This window comes from Mastomys coucha, unplaced genomic scaffold, assembly GCF_008632895.1.
Source record: "Mastomys coucha isolate ucsf_1 unplaced genomic scaffold, UCSF_Mcou_1 pScaffold8, whole genome shotgun sequence".
Lineage (NCBI taxonomy): Eukaryota > Metazoa > Chordata > Mammalia > Rodentia > Muridae > Mastomys > Mastomys coucha.
The window spans coordinates 23,170,807-23,192,062 of NW_022196914.1; the positions used below are offsets into that span (position 1 = coordinate 23,170,807).

General features: G+C 41.5%; 1 protein-coding gene across 4 annotated transcripts in view; it reads right to left on the bottom strand.

The window, feature by feature from the left end:
- Nucleotides 1-1,412: 1,412 nt before the first annotated feature.
- Nucleotides 1,413-21,256, bottom strand: part of Otulin (OTU deubiquitinase with linear linkage specificity) — a 25,495-nt gene continuing 5,651 nt past the window's right edge. For all 4 annotated transcript variants that reach the window (XM_031360425.1, XM_031360423.1, XM_031360426.1 and 1 more), the window contains 6 exons: nt 18,789-18,865; nt 15,296-15,390; nt 12,305-12,448; nt 7,663-7,788; nt 5,043-5,312; nt 1,413-2,897 (listed from right to left, as the gene is read on the bottom strand). In XM_031360425.1, the coding sequence (XP_031216285.1) occupies nt 2,703-2,897; nt 5,043-5,312; nt 7,663-7,788; nt 12,305-12,448; nt 15,296-15,390; nt 18,789-18,865 (907 nt within the window). In that variant the 3' untranslated portion in view covers nt 1,413-2,702. The remainder of the gene's footprint in view (nt 2,898-5,042; nt 5,313-7,662; nt 7,789-12,304; nt 12,449-15,295; nt 15,391-18,788; nt 18,866-21,256) is intronic.

Here is a 21,256-nt window from a genome sequence, read left to right on the forward strand (position 1 = left end):
AAAAAAAAGAAACAACAAATCTTAAAGCAACACTACTTTATATACCTACGTGCAAGAGTCTTCAATGGTTTTTGCTTCTAAAAATATTCTCTGCCCTTCAACGGGGAATACCCACAAAGTAATGCTTAAGAAAATAAATAAACTGATCAACTAAATCTTTACAGAAAAGACGACACGGCAGGAAGTATGGCAGCCTGCATGTGTCCACCATTAGAAGTTCCTCATTAGTGCTACGTCACCTCTAAAACATGGAAAAGACCTTCAAAAACAAGACTACTGTTTCATAGGGTGAGTGAGAAGGGACAGGAAGAATTGCAGAGTCACTTAGGGAATAAAAGAAAAAAGCTTCGACACATAAGAACTCACCTAGTGTGGTGGCGCATACCTATAATCACAGCACTCAAGAGGTGAAAATTTCAAGGATATCCGGCTATGTCTCAAAAAGTCAAACCCAATCAACTAAATTAAAAACAAAACAAAAAAACCCACAGATGTTATTCCAACAGAAGCCTTATCAATTCATATTGTATGAGATTTTACTTAATAAATCCTAGAACTGGAAGGAAAAATAAACAAAAGGATATGCAATGCCATTTTCCTTCAAGAAAAAGCTCATCAGACATTACTATTCTGCAGTAGAAGGTGTCTGTGGCTAGACAGGAAAGCAGGAGGAATCCTATGTGCACTTAGACTTTCCTTATGTAGCAGAAGGAAATGCAATTATCTCAGAGCAAATTCACACAGACCCAAATTCTAAGTTAAAGGCACTAATGCTGCCATCACGAAGGCATGCATGAGTGAACCCATGGGTATCGCACATCCACAACCAGTACAGGTGAGCAAGAAGATCTGACATGGGACATGATACAGGGAAACTGTACCTAACAACATCACAAACAAGAACAAGAAAAATTTGAAGAATAAAATATAAAATAAAAAATAAAAGAAATATAGAGTTTCCCCAGAAACAAGCTCAAGTTCACTAAGATCATATTGTCTTTAAAATGTAGATAATCTTGAGTATTACCAAGAGCATTACTAAATTTCAATAGTGATATAAGCCCAACGGTCAGCTTCAAGGTACCCAAAGGGCAGAGATCACTCTTGCTGGCAATTATCTAAACATTTCAAATTCTGCTTCCAAACTCTTCAAAGTGGCAGACATTCCCCACTATTTAATTACAAGCAACAACAAAATGTCAAAGTGCACAGAAGTCATTGTTCCTATTTTAACTTGCTGCTCGGGGCCTCCTCAGGTAAGGGCACCAAAGCATTTCACAGTGACAACACAATGCCTCTCCACATAGTCACACACATTCACAACAGCATTGGATGCCAGCACTCAATAAACAGTTCATGAAATGTGGTGATTTTACTCATGAGGCAATGCAAGAAATACTACAAGGGTCTAATTGCTTTTATATCCTGAGTTTTTATACGTAAGACTCAATTTTTATTGAAACAAAAATTTATATTTTAAAGGGTTGTCTTTTCTCTCAAAACAAGTTGCTCATCGACTCTATGAAATGGAGTCAAATTAAGAATTTTAACTATCATAAAATAAGTTCAACACATTACGATAACACCACCAACAAATGTTGAACTGAGTCAGGTGCTACAGACGGAATCCTAAAGAAAGATGTGTCTGGTCCCATGAACAAAGGCCACAGGCTATGTCCCCTGAGGGAAATAAAGGCCCCAAGACAACTCATGCTCAGGACAGCTCCCCAGTCAGCCCTGCCCAAGTCGGGAACATGGCGTATGCCATGCAGACAAACCTATCCTAGCCACCTGGCTGCCTCTTAGCTGCCAAGCAGCTCCATCACACTTTGGACTGTTTAGCACACACTTCTGCTCTGACTTGCTCATCAGACATCCTGTCACATCCTGTCACCGGATGAGTTACCTGGGCTTGACAGTACATGGCCCCGTCGACAGCATGAAAAGGGGTACCCACCTCTGAACTTAAGTGACGAGTTTTGATTCCCACCACTAGAAACACTGGAATCACTGAAAACCCCAACCCAACACTAGAGCACCTCCCTGTGCCAGGGCACAGAGCCTCGGCAGCCAAAGCTTAGACTCCTCCCCACTCTCTCCTGAACCTCTTCCAGCCTTCAAAGCAAGTACTCTGGGACCTCGATCTTAGTCTTCTAAGAGACAATCTACTTAAAATATATTAATTGGCATATTGTTCATCCCTCCAAAAGCAGATGAGGCTATCAAAAGAGACTGTAACTACTCATCCCAGGATACTGCCATTTAAGCATATCTCATAGGAAGACCACTAATGAGAACCATCGCCACCATTCCCCCAAAAAAGGAATAAAAATCAAAAACAAAACTACTGTTTTAAAAAGAGAAGTAAAAACCAGTTTACCATCAGAACGTTCATTGGACAGATTCCTTTCCAAACAGTTTCCTCTGACCCAAAAGCACCTGCCTTATGGAGACAGAGTTTGCACCTTCCAAAGGCACGTGCTGAAGCCCCCAGTGAAACACACTGTGTAACAGAACAATGAGTGAAGGCTTGGCTAATTAATTCTCATTATCAACAGCTAGTCTTCAGGACAGAACAGTCCAAAGTTGGCTCCAGGGACCCGAGAGTTCTCCCAGATTGTCCTTGGAGACCTGCACACTGAGGCCCCCCCCGGAGGAGGAGCTGCACATGTGCATCTCTTGGCAGTTCACATGTGTGTCCCTCACAGGCTTGTCTCCTCACAGACTCTGACAGGGATGTTATAGTGCCGATCATCCTCAGCTATGAGGGTCACCATTGGCCAGTCCTTGGGGGGATCAGTGGGATAGACTGTGATGAATTCCTCAGTGTTATACTTGGACAGCCGGTACACCTGGATGGTGTGGCGAACAGCATAGGCAAGAAGGAACATTTCAACCTGGGAAGGAAAAGCAAATGAGTGTTCTGAGGGAAGCCACAGGGAAAGATGGGCCCTAACATCAAGCTGCATCCACTATCCCAGACAATGAGTGTCAATGGCTTAGCTGCAAACAGTCCCCTCCCCTTTGAATCTAGTCAAAAAGGATAATAAAGAATGGAGTACAGATCCAATAGGGACTTATACTTGAAACATAAAAAAATTAATGTTAATTTAATAAAGTATATAATAAGACAGTTTAAAATCGAACAAAGTATTTAGAAGACACTTCCTCAAAGACAATAAATGAATGGCTGATGACCACATTAAGTCATAGCCCTTTGAGGAGAGCAAACCAGAGCCATGAGTACTTCATACCCATGAGAATGTATACAATCAAAAAGACAGAGGAGTGACCATGAATACGGGTTTTCTTTGGGAGTAATGAAAATGAGACTGAAAACATACCAACCATCAATTAACTAATCACACAGTTTAAACGGTTGATCTATGTTCTGTGAACTTCATTCTGGTTTTTAAAAGATAGTGAAAGCATCATGAAGACACAGAAAAATGATAAACTGCTGTGGGAATGTAAAGTGGGGCAGCTGCTTCTCTTCTTTTGGCGATGCAAGGGATCAAATGCAGGTAGGCATTGTCCACGCTTATGCAAGTGTCTGGCACTGAGATACATTCTAGACCTGTATAGTAGTTCATCAAAACATCACAACACTACCATCTGTCCACAGCAATTCTATTCTTGGACATAGACCCAATATGAAATGCGTACACACATGTACACACAACCCTACCAATGAATGTTCACAGCAGTCAGCAGGAACTATCCAAACACACATCAAGCAGATGGGTGCACAAAATAGAACACTGCCATACAATGCCATTTTACCTGGTAAGAAAAAGGAATGGAGGCCCAGCACATTCTAAAACAAAGATGGATCCTAAGACATTATGCTAAATCAAAATGGTGGTCATAAAATACCACACAGCGTATGATTCCAGTTCTAAGAATGTCCAGAACAGGCAGATCTATACCCAGAAATCAGAGTATGACTGCCTAAGGCTGGAGAAAAGGAATCACTAAGGGCTTTGGATCTTATTATAGAGTGCCAACATGGTTTATGATTAGTCTACACTGGTGGCTTAAAAGGATGGGTTAATGGTGCTTAAGTAATATTTTTAAAGGAGCTATTTTTAAAGAGGATTCACCACTGTAGCAGAGCTTTCCTTGCACATTGTTGCAGTCTTAGAATGGACTAATTTCATTCTGATGTATAGCGCCAGTCCTCCTAGACTCTTTGCCACAGACATTTGCTACAGTTCAGGAGTCAAGCAGCCTACATTCTAAGTACAAAGAGTTATCTTAAGTAATCATAAATATTTCTGCCCTAGCAATAACCACCAGTCTTTTGCTCTTTCTTACACCTTAAGCAAAACATCAGAATAGATTTCTATCTGCCAGAAAGACTCACAGAAACCCAACTTGGCTCTCTATTCCTTGAAGCATCTGTCCTGGTACTTGGGCCTTTTCAGGAAAAGGTAGGCACAGGAGTCCAAGTAGAAAGTAGCAGGTTACATTCAGTCCTAATGATATTTTAGTTGGTAGCTTAATCACATGCACACACAGAGTGTATCACATGCACGCACAGAGTGTTAATATAGTTTACAAATTATATTAGCATCCTAGAGAGTCAAGAGCATTAATATTATCCATCACTTTACAAAAGCAATCCTAGGACCATGTAAGGGTCAAGACTAATAAAGTATGTCCATAAGTCTTAGAAATGTCTCCCTTAAAAAGGCAGAACTTCACCACCCCCTTGAGTAAGTAAAAGATTTAGTGACTAGCTTTTAACAAATAGAATACGGGATAAATGAGAATGTGTAGCTTCTGCCAAACCAAGAGCAGACCTGTGGAGAGGCCTATGCAGTGAGGAACTGAATGACCCTCCAGCCACCAACAAAGATGTAGGTTTCCTGCCAAGAGTTATGCAAGTAAGACATGCAGTTAAATCCTCCAGCCCCAACAAAGACCTTAAATGCCATGACTGCAAGCTCATGAGGTGCTGGACCAGAAGCACCTAGATAGGCTGGGACCGCCTTTGATGGCTAGCCTAGGGATAAAATACTCTCAAAGTCACAGCTCACCTGTTCAAGGCCACCCGTGTGTCCCACCTGGTTTAGGTGGTTCCTCAGGAGCTGTTCAGGGTCATTTGATGTGTCTCGGGCAAACAAGAGCACAGAGAAAAACGGAACTTCCTTTCCCTGCTCCTTGTCATCATACAGTTCGATGGCTCTGTTTAACATTAGGAACTTCACAGCTTCATAGAGACTGTACTCCTCCTCTTCGTTTGTGAACAATTCATCACAGGCTGTCTGCCTCGCTTCCGCAGTTTTCATTGCAGCCAGGCTTACCCACTACAATAACAAAGTTGTCACCATTACAATTTTTGTTCTGAAAATCCCTGGCATACTTTCTGTACCATGATTACAAGATGGTTTTCAAAAGAAGGGACCATAAGCAACATGCCAATGTAAACAGCTTCAAGTTCTCACCTCAAACAACAGTGTTCCTCAGACTACATGGAGCCCTTGTTTAGCTTCTTCTCTTGTTAATGTGAAGTACGACACAACAAAGGGAGGTATGGGGATGTGAGGCAGACGCTGATCCTCTGCCTTCCCAAGCAACAAGAGCAACACCAACAACCAGACAGCTGGCAGGAGAACATGTGTGAGAACTATCAAACAGCTGGGATTGCTATACCTGGAGGTTTAGAAAACCCAGTAACACACAGACTTACAAACTGGAAGACTGCCAAGGGAGACTATGGGGTCTCCTGAATATTGGTTTATTAAACTTATCCCATAATGTCTTAAAAATATACATGAGTATCTAATCAATAAATTCCAATCAGGAATTCTTGACTACTAATTAAAAATCAAGGTTCATATAATTAACACACATAATAACATAACTCTTTAAATGAACAAGAAAACATTGTAAATATATGTACTGCTAAGCTACCATGAAAAAAGAGATGTCAATTTAAATACCAGTCCTTATGAATAAGCACTAATTAGCACTGCTTTCAGATACCAGCCCAAATTTTAAACGTGAAGAAAGTGTAGTGACTCTGACTACACAGAACTCTCCAACACTTAACAGCTGGACTAGGCTGTCATGTCTCTATTTTCTAGAAGCAGACAATGGTGCTGGCAAGGAGCATGACTCTAGAGTCAGAAAGTCAGGATGCAATTAAGATCTGGCTTTTCAAGGTTTGCCTCCAGGCTGCAGTTCCCTTATCTTTAGAACAGAGGTGACCACAGCAACCTCACTTTCTTGGTTGAAAGGCAGAGGAACTCGAGCAACATTTTGTGCCAAGTACGACAGGGAGAAGTGCTGGCAACTGCCCGCATGGATTACTGAGCAACTTTAACGTCACTGTAAATTGGCATCACATACACATTCCCCCAGAGGGTCTAACTATAGTTGACATACATAATAAAAAACCTAACACCTTTACCAGCCCCTTAAAAAACTTGAAAAGGAAACTACAACTTATAGCTAAGCTGACAAACTCACCAACCACTCTGTCCTTCAAAGACCTGCAGCCTGCCTTCATCACTCCAGCAGGCCAGGGGCTTCTAGCCCCTGAACATTGCACTCCAGTAGGCAAGGGACAGGAAAGGAAAACTATACACACCAGACCACAGGAAATTAGAACACCAAGCTAGCCGTGAACTATTTCAGACAGCTCTCAGGATGGTTTCAAAAGTTACTAAACCTACTTATTGAAAAAGTTTTTAACACATATTGGTAGACTTTTAAAATGTAAGAATAACTGAAAAAACTTCATAAATACAGAGATACACATAAATACACTGAGGATATGAACATGGGATAAAGGATGGGAGATATAGCTCACAGTTAAGAGCACTTGCTGCTTACAGAGGATGCCCATGTTGGTGCTCACAACCTCCTCCAACTACAGCTCCAGGAAACCAACACACTTTTCTGGCCTCCATAGGTACTCAGACACACATGTGTGCACATACACATATACCCACAAAATAAATAAATAAATAAATAAATAAATAAATAAATAAATAAATCTTTAAAAAGGAATATGGACTAAATGATAGCCATAAAACAACAAATATGACTTAAAATAAAAATTATATTCATTAAGGTTTCTTTGGAAAATTAAATGCTATCTGAGACACTCATATATAGCACCACCTCCAAGAAAACAGAATGTTGGTGTTTTTCCATTTTACACAAAAAGATCATGAGAGGAATTAATAATGTTTTTTTAAAGCTTCACTTTTCAATGTGTGTGAAAGTATATTTGTGCACATGCATAAGGGTATAATGTGTATATGCATGCATATGGTAACTGTTTGTCACTGACTAGTTAGGCTAGACTGGATAGCCAGTGACCCTCAGGGGCCCTCTTGTCCCCTGCTTTCCATTGCTGGGGTTGCAATTACATGTCACCAAGTTTTATATAAGTTCTGAGGAACTAAACTCAGTTCCTTGCCATACACTTACAGACTGCACAATTCCCCCAGCCCAAATTCATTTTGTCTGAAACCAGCAATTTTGACCTCTAAAGAAAACCATGAGCTAAAATGAACCTTCCTTCCTTATAAACCTACAAAATAAATATGAATAAATAAATAAGCCGAGAACATGGAATATGCTGGGACAACAAAAGAAAAAGAAAGTTTTGCACCCTGATCAGACCCAGAATTACGTGCATCAGACCTTCTTCCTTAGCAGGGCAAGGGAGTCCTTAATTTTTTCAACCAGGTCTTCACTCTTCCCATCGAATTTCAGTCCAAGTTTCCACTGCTTGATCCAGGTATACTTGTTTATCAGCTTTTCTGGTAACTGGAATATCAAGAAACAGAGATAAAGAGGTGTCAATGTTGCAAGATATCTAACCATCAATTACCATCAAGACAACCTAAAAGGAAGACACCACAAAGCCTTCATACAAAACCCACCTTATTTCAAGAACAATTCCTGCAAGTGTATCATATGTGTTGAGAACGGAGAATCTGAACATGAAGTCACAAACTCAAAGTATGCCACATAGAAGGCTGCAAGGTTAAATGCTTTTGGTTCAAATCTACAGGAGTCCAGCCCACAGGACACCAACCACAGGCAAGAACAGGCAAGGCACAATACTGAGGATAAGCTAAGGAAGAATCCACACTGGGTCTTCATAGTAACTACCTTTGGCTTCTGGGGACTCAGGCAGCCTTACCACACATTTCATGGGCACCGAAGGCCCATGGTAAAGTAAAGGCTGCTCCTTTTCCTGACATGACAGTAAAGCCTAACTTCTGATACTTATAAACAACCCACTAAAAACACAAGATCTGTCTGTTAAGCAATATTACCACACATACTTAATCCACAGCATAAGGTGGGGAAGAGGAGTGAGACCCACAGCAGCGGGAGGATGAGGGAGCAGCACCTTTCTAATGAGAGAACCACAGGCAACTATCATGGTCCTTACTTTCTGTTCCTGGACTAGTTCATTTATTCCTACACTTTATCAGAATCTGGAATCTGAAGGCCACATTCCATCCATGAAGGCATAAGAAATGATATCTTCCCAAGAGTCCTGGGTGTGTCAGGAGGAAAACCATAGACTTGGACTGGGTATGGGCACGTCACTACACTGCTAAGATTTCACCTCTGAGGTCCAGTGAGATGGTTCAGCAAGACAGGTGTACACACACACACACCACACACAAATGAATGAATAAAGAAACAAACAAATAAATAGGGAGAAATTGGAACTATACAAGAAGAGAAAGAGATTTCACCCCTCAAGTCAAAATATCATATCCTTAATACACTAAGCTTAACTTGTTTAAAAGTAATAAACAGTTTGGAACAAAACATGTTCAGTTCCACTAGAACCTAAGACTCTGAGACACATTCATAAACAATGATTTTGATTGTGCTCTCCCAGTCTATGACAATCATGCATAACTAAGATGGCTTTTGTCTCTACAAAAAACAAGGGGAAAAGACATGTAGTCATCATATCTTATGGTGATAAATGATCTTTTACCTAAAGCTGCAACAGCCCCACTCTGTTCCCACACCATCCTGCACTTCTGAGACATAGACAGGCAGTTTAATTACTCTCAGACTTATCACCAGAATCTAATGTGCCCCCAAGTGGCAGCAAAGTGAAATTACAACCTGGCTCTAAGAACTACAATCCAAGAGAAAATACTTGTCCAAAGACTCTAAGGTAGGAGAGGAGACAGATGGCAGCCTGGGAAGAGCTGCGAATCTGTAACACTGGACCGTTACCTAAGGAGCAAGTACAACTGGCAACTCAATTACTTTTGGAAGAAATAAGTTAATTTCCTCATCTCAGTCACTCATTGGTCTATCTGTTGATTAAGTGATTGTCTAGGTCCAGCATGAGAATCTTGGAGAAAAGCCAAAAAAATAAGACTTAGAAAAGAAAGCAGGTTAGAATACCAACACGACAGCTCTGTGGGAAAAAGCACTGACCATGTAAGCCTGCTGTCCTGAGTTCAATCCCAGGAACAGAAGTAAATGTAAAAGCTGTCCTTAGACCTCCGTACACTCATTGTAGCGCACGCGAACACACACACACACACACACACACACACACAATAATAAAAGTTTAAAGGAACTATTAGGAAAGAACAATGGAGTTGGACTTATTAATTCAGAAGTTAATATAACTTTAAATGCTTTCAAGGGTGACACATGGGGTCCACATAAATCACTATTCCTTTCTAGGTGTATACACAGGGCAGCCTTCTTTTGGAGTAAGAGATACAAGTAACAGACTGCATCTGAAGTCAGCCTAGTCTTCAGAGCAAGCTCCAGGACAGCCATGGCTACAGAGAAAAGTGTCTTGAAGAAAAGAAAACTAAAAACAACAAAAGACGAGGAGGAAGGAGACTGAAGCAAGAAATGTTTAAGGATCACTAGGTAGCTTAAGCACATCATTTGCGACTGACCTAGAGCATAGCCTGTTTTCTGTAACAAATACCTATAATCTTCATAACACAGCAACTACAAGTACCAAAAGCATCATCCCCAAAATGAAGCCACAAGGAGCTTTAGTGTCACTCTGTAGCAAGTGCTGTCACAGGTCTTATCCATTCACAGATCTTTACAAATACCGTACACTTAAAAACTAAAAAGCTCCTAGTAGAAAGGATGTTTTCACAGGGTGAGGGGCTGATCCAGCTTCAACCAGCTATGTCTAGGTTGGGGCTAGGATCAGAAGATCTTCCTGCAGTCAAACAGGCTGGTTCTGGACAGAAATGAGAACAATCAGAAAGCCTAGGAAGGTTAGAGAAAAGGGACAGCTGCAGGTCAAGAGGGACAAAGCTCAACTCCTAAGCAGGAGAACAGCAAGGCCAGAGAAGGTGAGCAGAGCAGAACAGAAGGCCCCGTCCAGGAGTCATTCTCAAGCAAGCACTGCTGAGCCTAGCTGTCTCCTTTTGAAGCCCTGGCGGCATTGAGGTCACAGAGTCTGCAAATGGAAACACACAGCTAGCACCCTTGCTCTGTCAGTGAATCTCCAGCACAACCATACAACTATCTACCTCTCCTCTCATAGCACCTCAAACAAAGCTGGAGGCAAGTGTTTCTCTCAAGTCTTAGGAGCAATACAACAGTCAAGAAAAGTCCAAACTCAGGACAGCCGGGGCTACACAGAGAAACCCTGCCTCAAAAAAAAGAAAGAAAAAAGAAAGGTCCAAAGCGCGTTAAGTTTCTGAGGGCACAGGAACGAAAGTAGTTTCTTCAGCAGATATTGAGCAGAAGCAGAATCCAACCAGTGTGAATACTGATCTCAGTGACCGTGCCTTGGAAGACCAGGTGTAATGCCGTGAAGCAGAGGGCACCACACGGAGCCACTGGGAATTAAACAGTTACTGTTACATTACTCCAATTAGGCCAGGAGAACCACACGATCGCCTCATCACTCCTACAAAGGACACGTTTTAATACTGACCAAGACTGAATGCAAGCTATCACTCTTGAGAAAAGGCTGCACTACACAACCCAAACCAGCTTAAAAGTCACAGTCCTCTTGCCTCAGCATGAAAAGTGCTGCAATTCTAGGCATGCAACACCCCACCTTGCTTACCTGACCCATTTCACATGTGGTAGATGATGTCACCCAAATGCACCTGTTAGCAGGAGGTACTGCTTTACTTTCCCAGGGTATAATGTATATGTTTAATTACTTAGGACAGTATTTGCACCAAAAACTCTTAGAAATTATAAAAATTTAAAATTAGTGTCAAATAAGCCCAGAAATCTAAAAAGCCCCACAAAGGTAAAGCCTCAAAAGTATCAAGCAGATTAGGTAATCACTTTCAAAGTGCTTTCTTTTGTTTTTAAGAGTGTTGTAGGCAAAGTCTATCCTCTCAGACTATCATCTAAAAATAAATTAAAACTTATATTTCTTTCTTTAATAAGTTGTAAAACACATTCCTTCTCTTTATTGGATGTGTTGAAAGCACACAGTCCATGCCTGTGTAAGAAGCCCAAGTGTAACAGGAACAAGTTAGTCAGCACAGTCACCCACTACACTTAATACAGATGAGTGCAGCAGACACCTCTGCTACTCCTAGGAAATCCTTACTGGTAAGTGTTAGGCCAACAAAAGTAACAGCTTCGCCATGTTTATATCAGCCAGGCATGTTGGCTCACACCTGTAATCCCAGCACTCATAAGACTGAAGTAGAAGGACTACCACAGGTTTGAAGTCAGCCAGAGAAGCAGAGTTAAGACTCTGTCCACCCTCATTCCCCAAAAACCCTTCAACTCACGTGCAAATAGAAAATAGCAAAGCCATGTTCACTAGTGCCAGGATTGACAGAATTTCCTTTTATCCACTACATAAAACATCAGTATAAAGCCTTCTTTGTATCAAGACACCTGCGGGCAGATCCCATGTGGCAGACTTAAAGCACTAAGGATAGCCAGGTCCAGGAAAGGTTCTTCCATGTAACACTAACATCTCATCATGAAACGTATATTTTCTTTGAACTGCCCCTAAAGCCTGCAGGGACTCCAACAAAAATTATATAATCTACTTCATAGAAACACTAAAATAAGGTCAAGTTTTTTCTATGTGTTTTTTTATGAACTCTAAACATCTGATCTTTAACTCAGCTTAAGTTTTGTCATTCTTTTCTTCTTGAAAATACTGATTATTTCTAATCATTTTTATACATATAGAATCATCTTACAAATGCAAACTGAACAAACCCACACACTGAAATCATGCTGCATATAACGCCATCAGGCAACATGAGCAGAAAAGGGAAGTCTTCTCAGAAGAACTTCCTGAAACACTGCGATTCAAATTCATGCAGCAACATACCAGTATAAGCTCCAGGTCCTGCAGCCAGGGGGGCAGCTCGGCCAGCTGGCTCATGGCCTGGAACAGTGTGGCCCTCAGTGCACAGTAGTTATCACCACGGACTCGCCTTATGGAAGTGAATTTCTGAGAAACTTCCTCATAGCCCTTGGGAGAAAACATCAAAGAATTCAGATGGTGGTTACTGGCTTGAGATAGCAAGAAAAGTTCCATCCCTATGAGAAAAAACTGTCCTAAATCATTGGGAAATGGCAAACCAAAAAGAATAGCTTAGTAAGGCATTCCAATCTCTGACTACAATTGCATTTACCTTAAAATATTGATGCTTTCTTTATGAAATCTCAGCATCTATAAACAGTGGTTTTCAACCTTTCTAATGCTATGACTCTTTAACACGGTTCCTCATTGTTATGGTGACCCCCAACCATAAAATTATTTCCTTGTTACTTCAAAACTGTCATTTTGGTACTGTTATGAACTGTAATGTAAATATATGATATGCAGGATATCTGTTATGTAACCCCCAAGGGGGTTGTGACCCACAGGTTGAGAACCACTGATCTATAACAAATGCAACAGTCCTGACATCCAAAATAAACCAGTCATCCAGCACTGGTCACCTTCATAGTCCCTTCCTAAGCATCTGAGGGAGCCCTCACTCACTGCTGACATTCTGAAAGGTTTAATCTGTGTTTAATTATTCCAAATGCTTTAATAAAGAGACCAGGGGGGGGCATGCAATATTTCTATCTCCAGTTTTTAAAATACCCATAAATCCTGAGTTTCCAAAGTGTGTGAGTACACATACAGGCATAAGTCACTCAGCAATGGTAATACATTCTGAGAATGTGTCACTAGGCAATGTCATCATTGTGCACACATCAGAGTGCACATGCACAAACCTAGCTGGTATATCCCACTATATAGTCTCTTACTGAGTATTAGCAGGGAAAGTATGCTAACAAACCACAATGGAAAACAAAAGTACTAAATCAAGTATGAGACAACAACACATTCAAAAGGTAAAGTGAACGTGAAATGTATCAGGGTGCTGCTGGCATAACAAGGCACACGGTTGTACAGAGCAGTGGCATAGGCAGCTACCAAGTACAGTGATGACATGATGGCACTTTCATGACTGACAGTCTAGGTCTGTTTATAACAGCCTCATGACAAGAACTAGAGTGATGCACCACAACTGGACACACACCACAGCTTCATCATTGGGAGATCCAAAAGCTGCAGGGCCATTAGAATCTCACAACTCCGTAACTGTACTATTTCAGAGACGAACCTAACACTTAAAATTAATCTGGATTCATAAACACTTCCAAAAGAATATCCAAATCAAAACACGGGTAATAAGGACTAAAAATCAAGACTCAAAGTTGTCAACAGGCAGTAGAAATGCTCAGATTACACCACAGCTCTTAAGGGGCTGCACCTCTAAATAGGGCCTTTTAATCTGATTACTGAATGGTCAAATCTTTTTTTCCCATGCAATCCCATTGAGGAAGGATTGTCCTGTAAGTTCTAAAATATGGTATCTGAGTAATCTGAGTGTCTTCAGTATTGGACTCAGATATGCCAACCATTAAAATAGATCTTGGAACAGACTAAGCAAGAGAATGAAATTATTAGTTAGCGCTGCCCTTTCTAGGGCAGGTAAGAAAATGCAGACATGATTCACTGCAGAGCCTGGGTGAAAAGCTGGAGACTCTGAGTAGGTGGTGGCATCACTGCAGACAGCCTCTGAGGAAAGAAGCCTTTCACCTTTGGCAGGAACTGAGTTCACACACAAGGGCCTAGAACACAGATCTGTGAGAATTAGGACTAAGGCTGATATCTTCTTTCAGATGTGCGAATCTGAGTTGAACCCTAAAAATGAGTAATGTTTTCTAAAAGAATAATTAATAATAATGATCATAATGATAATAATGAGGAGGCAGAGGAAGAGAAGGAAGAGGGGGAGGAAGCAGTAGTGTTGCTGCTTTTATGAAAGAAATTAACTAAAATTTAAAGAATTAAAAACCCTTTCAAATATGATTCTATCAAATTCTATCAAATCTGGCTGGAGAAATGACTCGATAGTTAAGAGCACTGGCTGCTCCTCTAGAGGACCTGGGTTCCACTGTAAGCATCCACATGAGGTAACTCCAGTCTCAGGAAATCCAGTGCTCTCTTCTGGCCTCTAAACACACGATACATGGAGGCAAGACACCCATACACATACAAATAAATGATAAAAATACAAAAGACTGGTCAGTATTTCTCAAACACAAGTAGTGTTTAAATTCAAAATATAAATAATCCAAAAAAAAAAAGGAACCAAAAGACACAACCGTAAGTACTAGGTAGACGTTTGTCACTAGCTTAGGAATGGTCAAACAGAAAGTGTCACATGGTTTCCCCTACTAATATGGAATGATGGATGGTGCACATTCTGTAGGCAGAGCCCATAGGGTGCGCTGCAGTTCCAATGCCATAACACAGTCTCGCAGGCTATTCTAGGGGTGCCAGTATACGCAACAGAATGAAGTGAAGGTAGCTCCTGGCATACCTTAAATGAAGGAAATGGTTCAAATCCCTCTGCAGAGAGTACAGGAGGACTCTATACCTAGGACTTAAGACGCATAGGCAGAAGGTGTAAAATCGCCTCTGCCTATCCTTGAGGCCTTTACGGCACCAGGTGGGCATTCCCAACTGTCTCAATGAGCAGCACCAGTGGCTGGCTCTACTCTCAACAGCACAGCTCTGTGTTCTTCAAAGAAATTAAGTTACAAAAGAATTGATGTTGCTTCTATATTAGTACTATGACTCCAAACAAGTCTTTATCTTTGCAGTCTGTTTCCTCATCCCTAAAATTAGAACACCAATATTTACAGCATTGTCTTATTATAGCAGTTGTCTTAACCAATGTCTAAAAATATCCTATGATACACAACTCATGGCAGACAGTTAGAGGAACTTCAATAGGTGCACCTTGGCTGTTACCTTTTTCATACATGTGGCTTTCTGAGTATTTCCTCTCCATTCTTTTTTGCAGTAGTCCATGATATCCATTTCAGGAGCCACACTTAACCTGGGTTCTGTTGAAAAATCAAAATGGCAACAATGAAATGAAACAAGTAGTCCACGAAAGCGTAATGGAAATAAAGATACTGCTTTCCTAGGGTGGAGGGAGACCTCTCCTTACGCCTTACTTTCTCTATTTTAAAAATTCCTCAACTCACTACTGCCCATGCGTCTAGCCCATGCCACTTCCATAAACCAGAGTGGTCTCTTATGGGTCTCCCTGGTCACCACACCACCCAGCCCATTCTCCACACAGCAGCCAGTCAGGTTGCTCGTTAACTCCCGGGTCAAGTGGCAGTCCTTCCTCACAGGCTCAGAGAGCTGCAAGAACCTTCTGGCTCCCACTCACCTGACCCACAGGTGGCTGTGAACACTTTAATGCATAGGAGCCATGAAAAATAGCTCCATCATGTCTTTCATATCTACTAAACAGAGATAACACCTAACAAAAACTACATTTGCTATTTACCTAAGACTATAGTTTTTGTTATAAGCCAGAAAGGATCGGAGCACTCAGTGTTGGTTAATCCACAGACATCCTTTAATGTCTCCACCAAATTAGTACAATTCAGGATTAAGCAAATGTTATGGATTTTTTTTCTATAAAAAAAATGCCTTTAGCCGGGCAGTGGTTGCACACACCTTTAATCCCAGTACTTGGGAGGCAGAGGCAGGTGGATTTCTGAGTTCGAGGCCAGCCTGGTCTACAGAGTGAGTTCCAGGACAGCCAAGGCTACACAGAGAAACCCTGTCTTGAAAAACAAAAAAAACAAAAAAAAAAAAGCCTTTAAATTCACTTCTGCCCCTCACCCCCAATATCCCTTCTCCTTTGTTCGTTTGTGTGTGTGTGTGTGTGTGTGTGTGTGTGTGTGTGTGTGTGTACTGGGGATTGAACCTAAGGCCTTAAGTAAGACTTTCTTGATTTAGTAGATGAGGTTTGATTTCTCAATATATGCCTATGATTATGTGTATGTGTGCACATGATAGTTTGTGATTTCAAAAACTTAGGCCATTTTCACCATCCCAGTGGATGTTATACATGGACAAGGAAAGGACCACAAGCACTTACAGGCCAGAGCATGGTGAAAGCCAGTGACCTAGGAACACAAAGCTTCCCTAGAGTTTAGGAAGTGAAATCTGTTTTTTAAGTAAACTGTAAAAACTGCCTATTCAAAAAACAACCTCATTGTTCACCATTTCTCAAAGAAAAAAGCAACCTTTTACAAAAGGTTACATAATCAATGCACAGATAGAGTTCTGTGTGGAATACACTGTGATTAACCGAGAAGTGGAAACAACCACTGTTACTCTTTGAAATTCAAGAAATAATTTTTAGGAGGCTACTTAGAATAAGTACTCATATGTATCTGCCTTTCCACTCACATCCCCCACAAACAGGAAGAACTGCTAATACGCAGTCAGGACCCCTCTGGGCCCTAAGCTCTTGTCAGGGAGGGGTGTAAGCATGGGGAGAAAGTACTTTCCCAGCAGAGGAAGGGCTTTCAGACATAAGCCTTCCTACCTGTCCTCTCCTTTGCTGTCCTCACTCCCAGACACACTAAGACCTGACCCCTGGCCGGGCTGGGGAGTCCTGCCATCTCACATCACAGGATTAAGGCTGGCCCAGGGGTCTTACAAAAGTAGGAGGCCAAGCCAGAAGCCCAATCCTGTCCTGAATTAGAGGTCTGCATAAGGTAAGAGGCCTGGAGAACTGAAGTACTTGCATAGCTACAGAATAATGTTACCTGAATTCCACTAGGCTTCTCTGTCTGGGAGACACAGCAGTCCCCACATACTGACTAAGCTAGGAGATAGAGGCACAGGATGAGGCAGTGCCTGACTGCATCAGCCCCTAGGTACAACTCCCTGGGTCTAACTGTAACTACACAGGCTCCCTCCCATTGCTGCTTCAAGGAAGACTAGTTCTTTTGCCAAAAAAAAAGAAAAGAAAAGAAAAAGAAAAAAATAATAAGTAAGGGAAGTAAAAAAAAAAACCAGACTGGTAAGCAGGCACTCAGATAAGAAAGCTTCAGTCCTTAAGCACCATGTATGTGGCAAATATAATAATCAGACTCCAGTGGGTAAGAAACAAAACTGGGACTGTTCCAGGAACCTGGAACTTTCAGGAGAGACTAGCACTGGAATCTCAAACTTCTTCTACAATGGGTCTGGGAGAAAATCACCATGGTTTCACAACTACTCAGCTTGCATGAAAACTCCTGAGTCAAACAAACTTATAAGTGCCAATAGAACTGCATTTACAAAGCTGGATAGGTCAAGGTATGGAAAGCCTTTATGGAGCTAGTTAAATGGAGATGTCTTTTCACCCACAAAAAGATCAGAGCATTCTTATTGGTCTCAATAAGCACTGTTCTCTGCTATGGAGGAGGCAGAGCTCCTACAGGCCACTGAGGAAGGGCAGTGAGCTCATCAGGACTGAGCTATGAGGAGTACTGTGAGACTGAAACTGTACTTCGCCAGACTCACTAAATGCCTGGACACTGTGTAGGAACAATGCTGGACAGAAGAAAATCAAATCAAAACCGAGTCTCAGAGGTGGAAGAGGAAAGTAGAGGATCTACAAAATTATCAAATGGTAACACAGAAGCACATGAGACCTAAGTAAGCCCAAACAGCAGTCTGTGTCCTGAGTGATTTGGAGCAACACAGCCATGAAGACTGAGCATCCTATGAAGTTCTAAGGAGGGTCACTACAAAGCATCCCTGCTGGCTTCATAGGGAAGAATGGATCAGCTCTGGAGGAAGAACCAGAAACCATTACCAAAACCTACATATCCTAATTACTATAATGCTTTTACTAGGCACAGGGACAGAAGCCAGCTCTAAAAACTAAGCAGAACATGTGAATCACACAAGCAGTGAAGAGTACCATTTATATGCACTCTGTGGAGCTCTCTCCTCAGCCTCTGCACTGGCCTACCTGCAAATGAAGGACACACTTCACTTGGAGCCACGGCGAGCATCAAGTTCACACCAGGAATGAGAAGACCAAGCCAGACAGAGCAATACAGATTGCAGAGTCACACAGTGACTGGTGTTCTCAAGCACATGGTCACTCTGCCATAGTCATTAGATGCACATGGCCTTCTTTAAGGATATGTGTACAGCTAACTTCTCAAAACATCTTGCAATTTAAAATGATAAATATGTTCAAATCCAAACTCTTCTAAGAATGTAAAGAAACAAGCTGAGAGACAGCAGAGTCAAGACATGCAGGGCAGAGTCTTTCTTTCCTACATCTGTTGCAGCAAAGTGAGTAGTTCATGTAGAAGAGGCTGGATGTATGCGAGGACTTGTAGGAATTACAGGCCGCTTTGTGAAAGTGGGCGTGCCGATCTAACCGGTTATCTATGCACAAGAAAGTCTACAGACAAAACAGTTCCACACATACCTGATATCCCTCTTTCATGTATTAGCAATTCTTTCTCCTTTTCTATTTCATCTGCAGCACGGTACATGTCCTCCTCGCTGAAATCACACCAAAGTAGATATTTTCAAACTCTTGTTGCACTGACATTCCCCACTGTGTGACAATATAAAGCTGCTTACAAAATGCTATGACATGGAAACTTAACTGCTTTCACATACAGGATGCCACGGTGATAAAATATGGGTCCTAGCACCTCTGCTCTGTCACAGCACTTTCTTCCACTTCAGAAACGCTTAAGTGAGACCATTCGTACATCACTTTACATGACTCCAGGTTCATTTAAACTAAAATCTACTGGCATACATCTAAATCAGTGAAGTTCCTGAATGATTCCTCCATGTTCCAAGAACAGAAATAGTGCTAACATAAGCATTTACCCAGAATGTCAACTTTTATAACATATTACAAGTAAATCTGACAGCAACTAACTCTGAACATGGAAAGAATCAATTATTACAAACCCCCTAAACTAAAAATCCTCCTCAAGACTTCTCTTGTTCCCTCACCAGCCACGAACCACCCACCCAGATGATGCTATGTTCCCACAGGTTTTAATGGCTACCACTAATGAATAACTTCTTTAAAAAGATAGTCACTTCCAAAGTGTCTCTTCAGTGAACTAGTAAGTATTAGGAAGAGGGTAAAATTCTAGGCAAAAATAATTAAGATGGCTCCCACTTTGAAAATGCCTCCCTTTCCTTAAAAATTTAGAGGCTTGGCTAGAGCTGCCCAGCATGTTCCAACTTTAGCATTAATCCCAGCACCTTGAACATAATATTTACCCCAAATGACAATAAAGGGGATAGAACAGGAATGTGAAAGACAAGTAGGAAGCAGAGGGGGAAATGGTACAAGGAAGGAAGGCCTGGGATGCTGGAGAGGCAGCTATGCGAAGCAAGCTAGGAAGCCAGGGGGAAGTCTGAGGCTCAGGTACTAGAAGAAGCAAGTTCATCTGAAGGAATACGAACACACTGTGCTTAAATGTCAGAAGATGCCACATTAGGCGTGTGCAGACTTCCAACTCCCTGTATTTCTCATGATACTACCCCATCCTCACAGCAGACGGAAGGAAGAGGAGCTTCAAACACAATGAAATCCAGGAAGGAAGAAGTGCCAGGCTCAGATGTAAGTAACCAAGTAAGTAAGCAAGGTACTTCTGCTTCCAATCTCTTCATCCTTGGACATGGCCTAGCAGACAGAGCTGGGAGAAGAAAGTCTCAGGAGAGACAAACAACGAAGGGAGAGAAGAGAGTGAATTGCAGAGAGAATCTAACAAGAACCTCTTGAAATCATTCAGTGTTTCCCACGTATGAGATAACAAATGTCTAAATCTGCACCTTGCAGATGTGGTGGTTGGTACATACTTATAATCCCAGTATTCAAGAAGCTGTGGATGGCCGGGCAGTGGTGGCGCACGCCCTTAATTCCAGCACTTGAGAGGCAGAGGCAGGCAGATTTCTGAGTTTGAGGCCAGCCTGGTCTACAGAGTGAGTTCCAGGACAGCCAGGGCTACACAGAGAAACCCTGTCTCAAAAATAAACAAAACAAAAAACAAAAACAAAAACCAAAAAACAAACAAACAAAAAAAAGAAGCTGTGGATGGAGATCTTGATATCAAGACCAGCTGGAGTACAGAAAGACCTTGGCATTCGTATACATATATATGAATGTGCCTTGCCCACTCCCTTCCCTCCAGCATGGATTTCATTATTCTCCTATGTGCTACTCAGAATTCAGTCCAAACACTGAACCACAACTACCCTGCACTTTTACAGGTGATTTGCTACAGGCATTCTCTTGTCCCAACGGATTCAGAATCGTGATCTGCCTCTTTGCTAGCACATCCTGACACGTCCTTTGCGGCCCACACTCTACAGAGAACAGCAGTTACTGTGGGTACCCAGACAGACTGAGAGGTTAGCTGCTCTTCATCCTAGTCCTTGTTACCTCTATGTGCAGCAGTTCCTGGGATATTTACTTCACAGGACTGCTATGAGAAAGACACGTTTAAAGAACTCAAAAAAGTTAGATACTATTAATTTTCATATATCCAATGTGGAGAGTAATAATAAACAATTTGTCCAGTGGTCATTTCTTACCCTTCTTTCCTCTACTGTGTACATATAGGTGTTAGCAGTATGATGGTAAAAGAGCAAGTATCATATGATCCAGTGACATTTCAAGCAAAAGGCATGATAATGATGTCACTCAGAGAGCTTGTGCCCAAGTTAAAAGCAAACAGATGCATGGGGGCAACAGATCAAAGCCAAAAATAAAATATGATCACATGTTTTCATTCTTCTCTCATAAACTCAATAACAGCTTTCTGTCAAACCAACAATTACACCTATCAGAAAAATTCTGATCCTCTAAAACAGTCATTGAAACAAATCACTTTCTCTCTCTTTTTTTTTTTTTTTTTTTTTTTT